The sequence below is a fragment of the Bos javanicus genome, chromosome 1 (assembly GCF_032452875.1).
Source record: "Bos javanicus breed banteng chromosome 1, ARS-OSU_banteng_1.0, whole genome shotgun sequence".
NCBI lineage: Eukaryota > Metazoa > Chordata > Mammalia > Artiodactyla > Bovidae > Bos > Bos javanicus.
This window is the reverse complement of record NC_083868.1, coordinates 97,160,926-97,176,449: the sequence shown is the minus strand read 5'-3', so window position 1 is coordinate 97,176,449 and position 15,524 is coordinate 97,160,926. Positions and strand designations below refer to the sequence as shown.

The 15,524-nt window shown below is 41.0% G+C and overlaps 1 protein-coding gene across 2 annotated transcripts in view; it reads left to right on the top strand.

Annotated features, from left to right (window-relative positions):
- The first annotated feature begins 6,627 nt into the window (after positions 1–6,627).
- Positions 6,628–15,524, top strand: part of PRKCI (protein kinase C iota) — a 70,798-nt gene continuing 61,901 nt past the window's right edge. The window contains exon 1 of one of the 2 annotated variants that reach the window (XM_061416174.1): positions 6,628–6,962. In XM_061416174.1, coding sequence (XP_061272158.1) covers positions 6,862–6,962 — 101 coding nt within the window. In that variant the 5' untranslated portion in view covers positions 6,628–6,861. The remainder of the gene's footprint in view (positions 6,963–15,524) is intronic. The other variant, XM_061416183.1, reaches the window with a different exon arrangement.

Below are 15,524 nucleotides of genomic sequence, written 5' to 3'. Positions count from 1 at the left end.
AGGACAGAGAAGCCTGGAGTCCTGCAGTCCATGGGGTCACAAAGAGTCAGACACGACTGAATGACTGAAGAATAATATGGATTGATTCATAATTTGTTATTATCCAGGATGGGGAGCCATACCAATTCAGTAAAATACCTCATGCCTAAGTCTTAGGGTGATAAGCACAGTGTGAAGGTAAGCTAACAGACAGCTTTATCTCTGAAGTGCTGTTCCCTTTGACATTGTACATGTGATTAAGCAGCCCAAAATCATTACAGGCTATGAGCTCTGCTTTTTCCCTTGATTTCTCTGTGGCCCAAAATAGGATGTGGTTTAATTCAAGGTCAGCAGAAATTCGATATGAAAAGATTTGAGTCCAGTGAGAAATAGGTGGAGGTGGTAGAGAAAATGAGCTAGTCCTCTGTGAGAGGGGAGAGGGGTTGGCAACCTTGTAGGGGAGAGGAATTTACTCCAGAGACTGAGACAGAACTCAGTTATTGAAGGAAGCCAGTGCTGGGGTGCTGAGCTGCTGGATTGGGAAGAATTTATTAGATAAACTTACATTTTCAATTGGAAATGCCATCCTCAAAAACAGGTTTGCCTTTTCAAATTGGAGGGTAGCTTACATTTAATGGTTGATTATTGTTAGGGACAGCATACTTGGTATGCCAACATCATTAAACTGATACTTCTAAAAGAAGGCTGTATATTTTTGTTGTTCTTAAAGTTTTTTTTTTCAGTATTTATTTATTTGACTGTGCCAAGTCTTAGTCGAAGCATGTGGGATCTAGTTCCCTGACCAGGGATTGCACCTGGATCCCCTGCATTGGAAACACAGAGTTCTAGCCACTGGACCACGAGGGAAGTCCCAAAAGTTTGTATTTTTTTTTTTTTTGATGCAGGCTTTTTCAACCTGTCATTTACTAGTCAACTTTGTGCTGTTCAGTCAAGCCAGACAGAAGTGGATTCTTCTGGTTCCTGAAGAAGACGAGGTAGCACTCAAGAGCTGTTATAATCATTCTTTGTCATTTACTGGTGCAGAGTTTCCCATCTGCCTTGTTCTTCTCTTCATTGGTATATGTCCTGATATCCTATCTGGATTGTAACTTTCTTAAAAAGAAGGAGAGAGCATAGTGACTGCACCAATAAACCCCATAGGAGTTAATTATGTTGAGATTTCTCAGACCTCTTTGGCTATTCAGTAACTTTCATTAAGTACATGTTTGGGTTTACCTCATTTATTCATTTATTTTGCTGACTCCTCTGCTTCATGGGACTCTCCATTGATAGTTCATTAAAACAAAGCCGTTTTATTTCAGGCAAAACAAATTAAGGCTCAAACTGTTATATGTCATTATCTGTAGTGTGGGAGTGAGACTGGGGAAGGGCAGTGGAAATAAATGTATGTGGCTGGAGTGAAGGGAGTACCCAGATAAAGCGGGCGATGTCAATAGGGCCGTGAAAGGGTATAAGAGAAAGAAGGGCGAAGGGGAGTCATGGGGGTATTGTTTGCTATCTATGCTAACTCAGTAAAGTTAATTAACAGAATACACACTAAACTCTCTCACTAACTTCAGCTGTCAGGACTCCTATCAGGAGTTTGGGTCATGACTGCTGCTCTTCAAGGTTAAGTAAAACAATTAATGTGGTACTGCTGCTGCTGCTAAGTTGCTTCAGTCGTGTCCGACTCTGTGCGACCCCATAGACGGCAGCCCACCAGGCTCCCCCGTCCCTGGGATTCTCCAGGCAAGAACTCTGGAGTGGGTTGCCATTTCCTTCTCCAGTGCAGGAAAGTGAAAAGTGAAAGTGAAGTCGCCCAGTCATGTCCGACTCTTAGACTACCAGGCTCCTCCATCCATGGGATTCTCCAGGCAAGAGTACTGGAGTGGGGTGCCATTGCCTCCTCCGAATGTGATACTATTAGGACACAATTACATAGGACCTGTGTCTGTCATTTATTCCTTCAGCAGGTTATTTCTGGACATATGGACAAGCATTCTGATAATGACAAAATGAGAGAATGTTGGACAAAAATATTTTAAATCCCTTAAGCTGATGGATTTGAGCATTAATTACTTTTTTTTCAATTAAAATAATTGTAGTAAGCCAAAAGTAGGTATCATTCAGGTCATTCAGCCCAATATTTATCTCCACAGGTCATAAAGTCTGTCCAAATGGTCAGGACTTGCAGTTTAAACACTTTTCTCCCCTTTTAGTGACATTATCACATACTTAGTAAAACCACTAAAGAATGGTAAGTTAAGGAAGGCAGGTTTTCAAAACTGCAGGTGTTAATAAGCACCATTTTAAGTATTGGGGTGGCCAAAAAGTTCGTTCCAAACAAACTTTTTGGCCAACTCAATACAACAGAAAGAAAAAGGACTGTCAGAGGCTTTTTCAGAATGTCTACCATTGACTTTCCATTTTTGGATCATATGATTCTCAGTTGAGAAACAGAAATCAAAGATCCAGCAGCAGGATTTATCACCTGACATAAAGAACATGGCACACAAATTTTCGTATTTGATTTTGGCTTCAGAGCACACTGGCGGGGCTCGTTAAGATTGAACAGGAGTCTGCTCTCTGTGTCTGCATCTCCACTGCTGCCTTGCAAATAGGTTCATCGGTACCATCTTTCTAGATTCCACATGCATGCGTTAATATACAATATTTGTCTTTCTCCTTATGACTTTCTTCAATCTGTATAGAATAATAGAATACAATAGAGAATAATGTAATATGGAAACATATACATTACCATGTTTAAAATAGATATCAAGTGGGAATTTGCTGTGTGACACAGGGAGCTCAACCCAGCGCTCTGTGACAACCTAGAGGGGTGGGATGGGGTGGAGGTGGGAGGGGGTTTAGGAGGGAGGGGACATATGTATACCTGTGTTTGATTCATGGCTATATGGCAGAGGCCAACACAATATTGTAAAACAATTATCCTCTAATTAAAAAAAAAATTGAATACAAAGATCTACCTATTCTGATTAGACATTTTCTTGCTAGCTCAGTCTGTAGAAAGGAAGCCAAATTTCCCTAAAGATATGATTAATGTGATGCTAGGTTCCTTTTAAACCCTTTTACAGAGTCCTGTTTTCTTTAAACTGAGATAGTGTCTCATGTTCTGTTACTAAAAATGACATAATCTCTACACCCTGATCATCCTATATGTTTAACTGTGTGTGCTTTATCTAATTTTAATTACATCAAATTGACTTTAAAAGTTAATGTCATAGCACTTCCAGAATGGACACATGAGTAGCTCCCTATATTCTCCCCAATGCAACAACCCTAACTGGTAGAAATTATAAATAAAAAAACAACCACTGGATCAGACTGTGAAACAATTTTATGCCCCAGTTCAGTTCAGTTCAGTCGCTCAGTCGTGTCCGACTCTTTGCGACCCCATGAATCGAAGCACACCAGGCCTCCCTGTCCATCACCAACTCCCAGAGTTCACCCAAACCCACGTCCATCAAGTCAGTGATGCCATCCAGCCATCTCATCCTCTGTCGTCCCCTTCTCCTCCTGCCCCCATCCCTCCCAGCATCAGTCTTTTCCAATGAGTCAACTCTTCGAATGAGGTGGCCAAGGCATTATCAAAAACACTGGAGCAATCAGTTGCCAATTAGTGGAGGCTAACATCTGGGAGCTAAACCCCAGCCAAAAGCTTGATAGGGAGTTGAGGAGAAGAGACAAAGAGAATCAGACTAAAATCACTGTCATCCCCCAGGGGAGGGACCAGGAGTCGGGGTGACAGTGTGCATGCGAAAGCTACACCCTCTGAGGAGAGACACTAGAGGCTGCACACTGTGGAGGAAACAGACTCTAGTGACCTAGTCTGGTCAACTCAAAAACAAACAAGCAAACAACCACAGCCACCAAGGAGCTGGTTTGGATCAGTCTTCAGAGTTGCTGCAGTGGAAAGGTACGGTTTGCAACAACAACAAAAACAACATGAGACATACAAAGAAACAGGCAATGTGACCCATACACACCGAAACTGTCTTTGAAAGGACATGTATGGGAGAAGGCAATGGCACCCCATTCCAGTACTCTTGCCTGGACAATCCCATGGGCGGAGGAGCCTGGTGGGCTGCAGTCCATGGTGTCACTAAGAGTCGGACACGACTGAGCGACTTCACTTTCACTCTTCACTTTCCTGCATTGGAGAAGGAAATGGCAACCCACTCCAGTGTTCTTGCCTGGAGAATCCCAGGGAAGGGGAGCCTGGTGGGCTGCTGTCTATGGGGTCACACAGAGTCGGACACGACTGAAGTGACTTAGCATAGCATAGCATAGCATCACATCAATAGGATAAAGCACAAAACTACATGATAATCTCAATAGACACAGAATACTACTACTACTACTAAGTCACTTCAGTCGTGTCCGACTCTTAGCAACCCCATGGACTGCAGCCTACCAGGCTCCTCCGTCCATGGGATTTTCCAGGCAAGAGTACTGGAGTGGGGTGCCATTGCCTACTCTGAGACACAGAATAAGCACTAAACAAAACCCAACACTCTTCATAATAAAAATAGGCAAAAAATTAGGAATAGAATGGAACTTCCTTAACCTGATACAAGGCATCTACAAAAAAAAATCCAGAGCAATAATCACATCTAATGGTGAAAGACTAAAACTATCCACAGAAGACTGAGAATAAGACAAGAATGTTCACATACTTCTCTATTCAACATAATACAATAGCTTCTAGCTAATGCATCAGACAAGAAAAATAAAAGATATACAGATTGGAAAGGGAGATGTTAGTCTATTTGTATTCTTAAATGGCATAATCTTGTACAAAGGAAATTCTAATGAATTTATCAAAATACTATTAGAACTAATGAATGAATGCAGTAATCCAACCCAGGATTCAGATATATACCAAATTGATTGTATTTCTATACACTAGCAATGAATAATAAAAAATAGTATTAGGATGGGAATGTAAGTTGGCAAAGCCACTATGAACACCAGTCGATGTTAACAATGTTTTAATGATGTTAAAAAATGCTGATGTAGGCTTCCCTGGTGCTTGGTCTAGTGATTAAGAATCTGCCTACCAATGCAGAGCACACGGTTCAATCCCTGGTCCAGGAAGAGCCCACATACAGAGGGAGCAACTAAGAGCCAGAGCCACTGCTCTGCAGCAAGAGAAGCCACAGCAGTGAAAAGCCATCACACCTCAACGAGGAGTAGCCCCTGCTTGTTGCAACTCCAGAAAGTCCCCAAGCAGCAACAAAGACCCAGTGCAGCCATAAATAAATAAATGATGATGCATGGCTAGTTGGATGGCTTGACTGATTGGCTAAATATTCATTGTGCACCTGTTCCATGCAAGGGCAATATACAAGGGCCAAGATATGGGGAAAGCAGAAGGAAGAAAAGTCAAGTCTTCCATCATACCTTCTAACTGAGTTTCTTCATTACATTTATTATTACATTTGTTACATATATTGTACTACATTCTTTCCATAAAAGACGCTATGCTGCTGCTGCTGCTGCTAAGTTGCTTCAGTCGTGTCCGACTCTGTAAGACCCCATAGACGGCAGCCCACCAGACTCCTCCGTCCCTGGGATTCTCCAGGCAAGAACACTGGAGTAGGTTGCCATTTCCCTCTCCAATGCATGAAAGTGAAAAGTGAAAGTGAAGTCGCTCAGTCGTGTCCGACTCTTCGCGACCCCACGGACTGCAGCCTACCAGGCTCCTCCATCCATGAAATTTTCCAGGCAAGAGTACTGGAGTGGGTTGCCATTGCCTTCTCCGAAAAGACGCTATCAGTTCAGTTCTGTTCAGTCGCTCAGTCGTGTCCGACTCTGCGACCCCATGAATCGCAGCATGCCAGGCCTCCCTGTCCATCACCAACTCCCGGAGTTCACTCAGACTCACTTCCATCGAGTCAGTGATGCCATCCAGCCATCTCATCCTCTGTCGTCCCCTTCTCCTCCTGCTCCCAATCCCTCCCAACATCAGAGTCTTCCAATGAGTCAACTCTTCGCATGCTGAGCCCTTAATCAAATTCTTTCCCAAAAAGGTACTGTATAATTGAGATGATTTATGCAATTGGAAGGGGAATTCAGCAGAGAAGAAAGTCTAGACTGTGACGAATCCCAATCATTTCCAATGTCCTCGGATGCCCAAGGTGGATTCAGGATTTGCACGCCAAAGTTTCCTGGGGCACGAGCCGGAGACAGACAGAAGGCGGGGCTCTCTACTCGTAAGGAACCTCAAGTCCCAGAATTCCACGGGGACTCCAAATCCCAGAAACCCGCACACCAAATCTTCTCCGAGTCCCCAGTCGGCTGACCGCGGACGCGACCAAGTTAGGAAACTGGGGTGAGATGCCGCAGCACTTGTCTCCAACCATATTTGTAGGGAGGGCTTTTTACAGAAGTATAGTATTTGAATCTTCACGTTCTCTCAGTTACAGCTCCCACAAAAGGCCCCCTGCCGGGGAATCTGATATGATGTTCAGCACCACCCCCACCCTCCCTCCCCTTTGCCTTACTCCCGTAAGAATGGTTCAGCCGGACATTGAGGCTCCTTGATTTGGATCAATGGTTGCACCCGCCCTCCCCCGGAATGTGGGCCTTTGGAGCGAGCGAGGTGGGAGGGACGGAGGCGGGAGGCGTGCAGGGCCCGGGCGGTCGTAGAGGCAGAGTCGGCCGCCGGCGGTGGGAGGAGCCGTGCGGTTCCGGCTGCCCAGGCGAGGCGACACTTGGGTCCGCGCCGCGGGCGGGGACGACAGGTAGGCGAAAGGGCAGCCGCGGCTCCGCGGGAGGCTCGAGCTGCGGAGTCCCCTGCGGCGCCCGGCGCGCCCCCCGTACCCTCGGCCTCCGGCGAGGCGGGGGAATAAGGAGATGCCGACCCAGAGAGACAGCAGCACCATGTCTCACCCGATCGCAGGCGGCGGCATTGGGGACCACTCTCACCAGGTCCGGGTGAAAGCCTACTACCGCGGGTGAGTGTCCTGCGGTGGGGGTGGCAGGGGTGGAGAAAGACCAGCTCGGCTTGGCCTGGAGGAGGGGCGAATGTGGGGCTGGAGATGTGGGAGGAATGGTTTGGGCGGGCTAGTCGGGGGGACTCGGGATGGATGACCGAGTGGTCGGGGGAGGAACACCGGGCACTGGATGGGGACACCACCACCCAGTGGTGGTGCAGGACGCCCTGGAACCCCACGGCTGAGAATCCTGAGTAGGGTCCAGGGGAGGAGCCTTGGAGTAAGTAGGTCCCCCGGTGGGTTTGAGAGACTCGCCTACTAAGATTTACAAAGAGCTTTACGTCTTTTAAGTCTGGATGTATTGGGAGTTGAGAGTTGATTCTGAGTGATGCCTTAGTTAACTAAGTTTACTATTAGGTTTTAAAGACGGAATTGCTTCCGTTTGCTGACCCTTTTGATTACCAGCAGGCCTATAGCCTGTGGTTTTCTAAGTCAGATTTGTCTTGTTCCCGACATGTATCAGGAATATGATCAGGCTGCCAGTATATTAGACGTAGGGGTTATATTTGAGTAAAGTTGATGTGTTTTCAGGGATATGCATTAGGTACTAGGTCTCGCCTAGGTTAGGTTGTGTATGTGTAAATTAAAATTCGTGAACTCTTCTTTGTCAGTGTTGCTTTAAGTCTTTTTTTTTTTTTTTAAGTCTTGTCCGATAGGGTGAGATACTGCAAGAAGAGAAGAGGGTGAGAATAAGCAGTTTTAAAATCTGTGATCTTTACTCATATTATCACCTAAGTTACAACTACTGTGGTTACCAAAAATAACCCAGTCCTAAAATCACAGTATTAAATCATATTCCATAATCAGTAATCTGAAGTGTCCCCCTTCCTTTGAGTTCCGTTGAGGTGTGAAATTTTTTTTGAGATAATTACATTTAGGAACATTAGAAAGCTGAACTGTTAGTGTGAACTTAAAGATTTGAAACTGAGGGCTAACAGAAAACCCAACTTCTGTGGCCTGTCGTAACTGCTTGTCCAAGCAGAAGTAAATTGCTTAAAAAAAAAAAACAAAAAACTCAAGCACTAGGAGGTTTGAAACTGCAGTGCATACTTTTACATTCCTGAGAGGATCAGTGAAGATAGCAAACTTTCAAAATGCCTCCCTTGTTTTGATTTCAAAGAAAATATAAGCTCCTATGTGTCTTACTGATTTGATAAAAGGATTTATTATTTTGTTTGCTGCAGTGAAGCCTCGGACTCTGTTTATTAGCTTGACTGTATTCAGGAGTAGTTAAAGGAGTTATTTTGGACAGTAACCGTGGTTTTGCTTAAATTGATCAAGGAAGTCTTGATTTGAAAACAATAGCTCTGTACTTTGCACTGGAAAAAAATTGCTTTGTTTCCTTTACCTTATCTTTGACAGATGAGATATTTCACTTTAGAATCTGCTCTCTTTTATAAAGTTGACAGCCTGTGAGTTGTTAGGTACAGAGAATGAAATATAGTACATTTTCTTTTTTTATAGTGTCTGATAATTGACAATTTTAAAAAGCTAGATTTACACACACACACACACACACACACACACACACACACACAGTAGGAACGGGCAAATTGTTTAAAAATATAAAATGAAAAGTGTTCCCCATCCAGTCTTCCCAACCTCAAGAGTTAACTATTATTGATAGTTCATTTCTTGTTCTTCTGGAGATTGCCTTTATTTCTTACTTTAAAGTTTTATACTTCCGTTGTGTGATTTATCAGCTTTAGATGGTATCTAGCGATTCCTTCCTCTGAAAGATGATAAACTGGGTACACCCTACCCTCTGCTTCCTTGCTCCCCTGTGCCTCTCATATTTATTGTTAAACTATTGTTTTTAGTTCACCGGTTTACTTTTCTGACTCTTGACGTTAAATTTAGGTAGTTTTCAATGATTCCAACTATGAAACATGAAAATAGTGCTTCTTCCTTTTTTCTCCTGTTTTTATTAGTTTGACAATTGCAAATAGGCCTCGTGCTTAATTGCTCAGTTGTATTGGACTCTTTGGATAGTCCAAAGAGCCCATGGATAGTAGCCTACCAGACCCCTCTGTCCATGGAATTTTCCAGGCAAGACTACTGTTTGCCATTTCCCTCTCCAGGGGATCTTTCCTACCCAGGGATCGAACCAGTGACTTCTGCCTTGACAGGCTGATGTTTTACCACTGATAACATACAGGCCCAAATAGGCCTCTGCTGCTGCTGGCTGCTGCTGCTCAGTCACTTCAGTTGTGTCCGACTCTGTGCGACCCCATAGACGGCAGCCCACCAGGCTCCCCTGTCCCTGGGATTCTCCAGGCAAGAACACTAGAGTGGGTTGCCATCTCCTTCTCCAATGCATGAAAGTAAAAAGTGAAAGCAAAGTCACTCAGTTGTGTCCGACTCTTCGCCACCCCATGGACTGCAGCCTACCAGGCCCCTCCGTCCATGGGATTTTCCAGGCAAGAGTTCTGGAGTGGGATGCCATTGCCTTCTCCTTGGAAAGAAATCTAAGTCTGCTCTACTTTAGAATGTAGGTACAGCTCTAGTTTTTTTTTAAAAAGGAGGATAAGGACTTATAACCCTATTAATGCTTGACTAAAATGTCTCCAAGACACTCAGTGTAAAATTTTTTTTGCTTATTTTTAAAACCTTTGAATTTTGATTAGTAGTGAATCAACCTCTTGCCGTTTAGTGCCTTTATTCAATGAAAGCTTTCTAATAGTGCCTTCATTTCAAGCCTCATTTGAAGACAACATCAGCACTCCAAATTGTTCCAATTTCTGACCTCTGAAATTAGATCTGTTAAGATTATATGTTTATTAACAATAGCCCAAACTGATGGTTCTTACATTGTGTAGTCAGCTGCTCATTACTACAGATGAAACTAAAATGAGTCACCAATGAGGATAGTTAAACAGGTTGGCTGTCTAGAACACCTGCCTGGTTTTTAAATAGAAAATTCTTCCTTTACCATCAAGAAGTGTGAGGACAATCTGCATATGAAAAAGTTTCTTTTCTTTCACATTATGAGAACAGCTGTTATGGGAGAGTTTTCCCCTTATCCCCTTCTAATAATATTTCTTTCCAGTGAATATTGAAATCTTGGAATAACCAGAATTTTTTAGTGAATGAATTGCTGCCCCTTTCAATGATGTTTAGTGTTCTCATGTTAAATTTGTTCTTAGTGGAAATGTGCTGTCTCCCTAGATATAAAAGATATTTAATTAGCCCTTTTCAAGTTTTTAAGCAGAAGATTAATAGCCCTGAGAATGTGAGTTTATTGGATACCACCTAAGAGTGCCTGTCTCCTGGCCTGTACTCCTCTTCCCATGAGCTTGTCACTGAGTAGCCTGCCTTTCTTCAATCATTACCTACTGTTAGTTTGGAGGAGGAGAAACAGGTTTTGTGGGTTAGTGGTAGATTGCCATTGTGTGTGCTATCCTTATATAAAGTTACTGGATATTACGGGGTAGAATATAACAAGAAAATATCTGGACTACTCATTTCCTTGCATAATAAACATAAGAGAAATTTTGCGAAAAGCTTTGTAAACCTCCGCTGTTGAGCAGTTACGAATCCAGAGGATTCTTTCAGTGCACAACTATAAACAAAATGGGATGAGCTCCTTACATATTTGGAAAGTATAGCTGGTTCAGTGACGAAGTATGCAGGATTTTCTCACTGTGGACAAGTCTTGGCAAGACGTGTTTTTAAAAGTATTACAAAACAATTTTAGAGATATACTTCCAGTATGGGTTCTAAGGAAATAAGAATGATATATTGAGTTGAAAGTTAGGGGAAGGTCAGTTATTGGTCCTAGACTGTCTGGCCCGGCACCTGAGCAGAGGCAGCAGATCCATAGCTTCACCAGAGAGAGAGAAAGGGCATGGTGGCCTGCTGCCAAACCCAAAACAACCCTCTCAGAAATTTGGATTAGATAATGTGGAGATAAACTGCTTGTCAGCAGCGAGGACTGAAGCTGAAGAGTTACCAGAGAGGCTGGTGAGGCCAGGCTTGCCATATGCAAACTGAAGGGCTGAGGAAACGAGAAGAGAAAGCGATGTTTCTTGATAGCTTTCTAATACAGCTCCTGGACCCTCTTTCTAAGATTACTTGAGTGTTTGTTTCTTTCATGGTTCAAATGAGCCTAATCAAAACACAGATTTTAGAAAACCCAATCTTGTTTAGGATTTCACATTTTACCAAAGTGTGTTTCAACTCAGTTTAATAAATACTGTTGAACAATTACTCTGAGCCAGGTACATGGTACCAGAGTGGTCACAGAGGATGTCGAGGTGGGTATAAGGCTCTGCCCTTGAGGAACCGAGAGACTTGTAGGAGGAAAGACTTTAAAAAGTTCATAAAGTGGTGTGTGTGTGTATGTGTATGTGTGTGTTTATATGTATGGATGGCTCTTGGGGAGGAGTTTGGGTTGAGGGAAGCCCTCCTAGAGGATGCGGTGTTTGAGGCTATTAAAGGATAAGTTTGTTTGTCTGGTGGACTACGATGTTGGGTGGGAGGTCATTCCAGGCATTGCACAGCTGCATGATATGCTTGGGGAGTTAAGATGGATTTAGTTGTTAGTCCCATAGTCATTTCTCATTAGGACATAACGTGTATAGTGGGCACTGATAAGTGAGCTAGTAAGAAGGTTACAGGCACTGGATGAGGAAGACTCGAATATCATACTTTGGACTTCAGACTATTTCTCATTGGTGAAGATTTTAAGTAAGGGATGTATGATTTAGATTTTTATTTTAGAAAGATCACTCTTAGAACCAGTGTAGTAGATGAATGAGCAATGGATGAAACTTTATCTGGAGGCTTTGGAAGGAGTCCAGGTGAGAGATTCTGAGATGGAAAAGAAGATGTGGATTTGGGGTGATTTCAGGGGGTGGAATCATTATGAATTAGAGAGTGATTGCTTGTGGAAAAGAGAGAGGGTCTGAGTCTGACTTGGATTTTCTCATTTGGAGAGACTAGGGAATAGAGAAAGAAGAGATTTATTAGAGAAGGTAATTAATTCCCTGGAACAAGTAATCAAAATTTGCTTTGGGGGCATCCAGGTGGAAATGTCCAGAAGCAATTGAACAGCTGTTTCTTGTGTGCCTGCTCTGTGTCCCCAGCACTGTACGTGACAGACAGCTAACCTATGTAGGAACATGGCTGAGAAGAAAGATAGGAACAAAAATGCCACCAGCAGCCGACTACAGATCATAAAGACGAGGCACCAGAGTTAATTTTTAAAATACAGAAATATATAAAATAGAAAGTTCCCCCATAACCTCTCACTCTCACTTCCTGGGGGGGCATTGTTAACAGTTGGGGATATTCTACATCATATCAATGTATTATATGTATACATATACACACACGTTTATTTTTCCTATAAATGTGTTCACATGTTTATATGTGTTTCTGTACCTTGAGTTTTTTCATTCATGATCACTTTTCCATGTCGGGATAGACAGATAAGCAGGCAGATATACATAGAGCAATCTGCCTCTTTCTGTATAATTGGCACATAGTCTTGCATACTATTGTTACACCATAATTTATATAATCTTTTTTTTCTGGTTGATGAATTTTCATTAAATTGCTCTATTAAGTCATGTTGAAGGAATATCCTTATATTTAATATATATTCTTGCATGGTTGAAGATATGCCTATTTTAAAACTTGATATTGTCCTCCAAAAATATCAATTGACATTCCCAATAACAGTGTACAAATGAAGTATTTTTCCTTATGATTCCATTACATCTTATCGGTCTTTTAAATTCTTGCAAATACAATTGGCAAAAAACGCTAATATTTTTTAAACAATATTGAGAAGTAGATATCATTTCTATTTTATGGATGATAATACTGAGGCTTAGTAAACCACAATACAAAGTTGAGTCTTACTCTTCAGAGAAGTTTCCCTTTGCCCTGTTAATATATTGATGGGCCTTTTTGAGGTTACTTTTTCTTTATATTCAAATTCATATTTCATAGTTCTTTTCTATCTCCTTGACTATTAAAATATAGATGTTGCATTTTGGCTTTCTTATAATTAACAATTAATTTGAGGGATGATACTTTGAGATGGTACAAATATTTCCTCACCACCTTTTACCCAGTGGTATTACATCCATGGATAATCGTGTCTAAATCTATTATATTGGTGAACACAAGTAAAAATTTTTTTCTGATTCTGCTATATTTAATTTAGGAAAAAAGCTTATGTTGAAATAGCGAAAGGACTGAATATGGTTTGTTTTTTTTTTTCAGGTTTTTTTTTTAAAGCAGTTAGTCCTAAGGAAAAGCTTTAGATTCTTTATTTTAGAACATAGGAACATAATGAATGCTTAAAACTGTTTGGTGAAGCACAGTTAAAAATGCTTTTATTCTTTTCTTTTTTAAATTCAGCTAAAACTATATCTAAATTTACCATTTTGGGCATCTTTGTGGTAAAGCAGACTGTATTGTTGAAGACCAGTGGTAAGCTAATTTATGCCAACACTGAAGTTAAAACCAGGAAAAAAAAATCTTCCATGGATAATTTGTTTTGTACCTTAGAAGTAATATCTTTATTTTGCAGTTTATTTTTAGTTTTGGTACTATAATAAGAATCTGGTGATTGTGGGATAAATGAACATGGTGCTTACCCAATTGCTTAGAGGGGTATTTATAAAAAAAAAGTCCCCTAAAGGTTTTAGTTCCTGGAACTTAAGGAGTGGCAGTTGATGAAGCCTGACTGCTTCACTGAGTCTCTTTAGGATGTATGTACTTATGTTTTCTAAAGGATTTTTAAAGCATGTTTTAAAAGTATTTGCACAGTCTGGTAAATATTTTACAGGTCTTGAAAAATAAAGTTTCTGAAAAATCTGTATTATTTACAAATATGCTTCCATAGTGTTAATTGTAACTATGAGAGAACTTTAATAAGAAACTCATATTTTGATGACACCTGATCATACTAATTTCTTCTCTTTGCATTCAGAGAGATAATGTCACACTTGTTCTTTGCCAGGGAAGTTCAGCGAAAGCCTTTTCTTCTCTTCTGATTTAGTTCTAAAATGTATTCTCCCAATCCTCACCCCCTCATAATAGTAACCTGGGGGATAATTTGAAAGAAAGATTGCTTTAAGGTAAGCAAGTTGCCTTTTAATGTCACTAGAGGAAGGAACTATTTTCTGCTTTAATTTTCTTTTTGAAATACACACTTTAAAAATAATTAGAACAATAATTTTATTTATGTATAACAGTAATTTAAAATTTGTTTTATATTTTATTTATATTTATTTTATTACAGAGTAACATGTATCATAAAATCATACCTTTACATGGTAGAAAAATTAATAATAATCTATGCCATTCAGAAGGGTTTCAATATTTACAAAGTACCTCTTCTTTCTATCTCTTGTCTCCTCCTAATCCCCATTTCCACCACCAAGATTTAACTACTATTAAAATTTTGCTTTCTTTTTATTATATCTGTTGATCAGTATGAAAGATAAGAAATTTAGCACTTTTTCATTGCCTCCTCTCCTCACAATTTTTAGTTTTTCTTGTGGTTACATTTAAAGCTTAAATAATATACCTCCTCCTGCTTTTTCTTTTATTTATAATTATAGTAAAATGTTTTAAATTGACTATCTTAACCATTTTTAAGTGTACAGTTGAGTAGTGTTAACTATATTCACATTGTTATGTGACCAATCCCCAGAACTTTTTCATTTTGCAAAACTGAAGTTACATATTAACAACTCTTCCATCTTCCTCCAACCCCCAGCCCCTGGCAACTACTATTCTGTTTTCTGTTTCTATGAATTTGACTCCTTGTAGCTCAGAGATTAAAGCGTCTGCCTGCAATGTGGGAGACCTGGGTTCGATCCCTGGGTTGGGAAGATCCCCTGGAGAAGGAAATGGCAACCCACCCAGTACTCTTGCCTGGAGAATCCCATGGGCGGAGGAGCCTGGTGGGCTGCAGTCCATGGGGTTGTAAAGAGTTGGACACGACTGAGCGAATCCTTAGTCCTTAGTCCTTAGATACTTCATACACATGGAGTCATATAGTATTTGTCTTTTGGCGACTGGCTTATTTCACCTTCAAGATTCATTCATATTGTAGCATGTATGAGAATTTACTTTTTTTTTTAAGGCTGAATAATACTTCTTTGTGTTTGTATATCACATTGAGTTTATGTATTCATCTGTCAGTGAACACTTGGGTTGACTCACCTTTTGGCCATGGTGAATAATGCTGCTGTGAATGTGGGTGTACAAATATCTGTTGGATTCCCTGCTTTCAGTTCTTTTGGATATATGGAGCCAGAAGTGGAACTGCTGGATCATATGGAAATACTTTTTTAAATTTGTTGAGGAACATCCATACTGGTTTCTATAGCTGCTGTGCCTTTTTACATTCCCACCAATAGTACACAGGGCACCAGTTTCTCCACATCTTTGATTACACTTGTTATTCTAGGTTTTTGATAGTAGCCATCCTGATGGATACGAGGTGACATTTTATTGTGATTTTTTCTGTTGGTGTGCAGTTGATTTACAATATAGTTT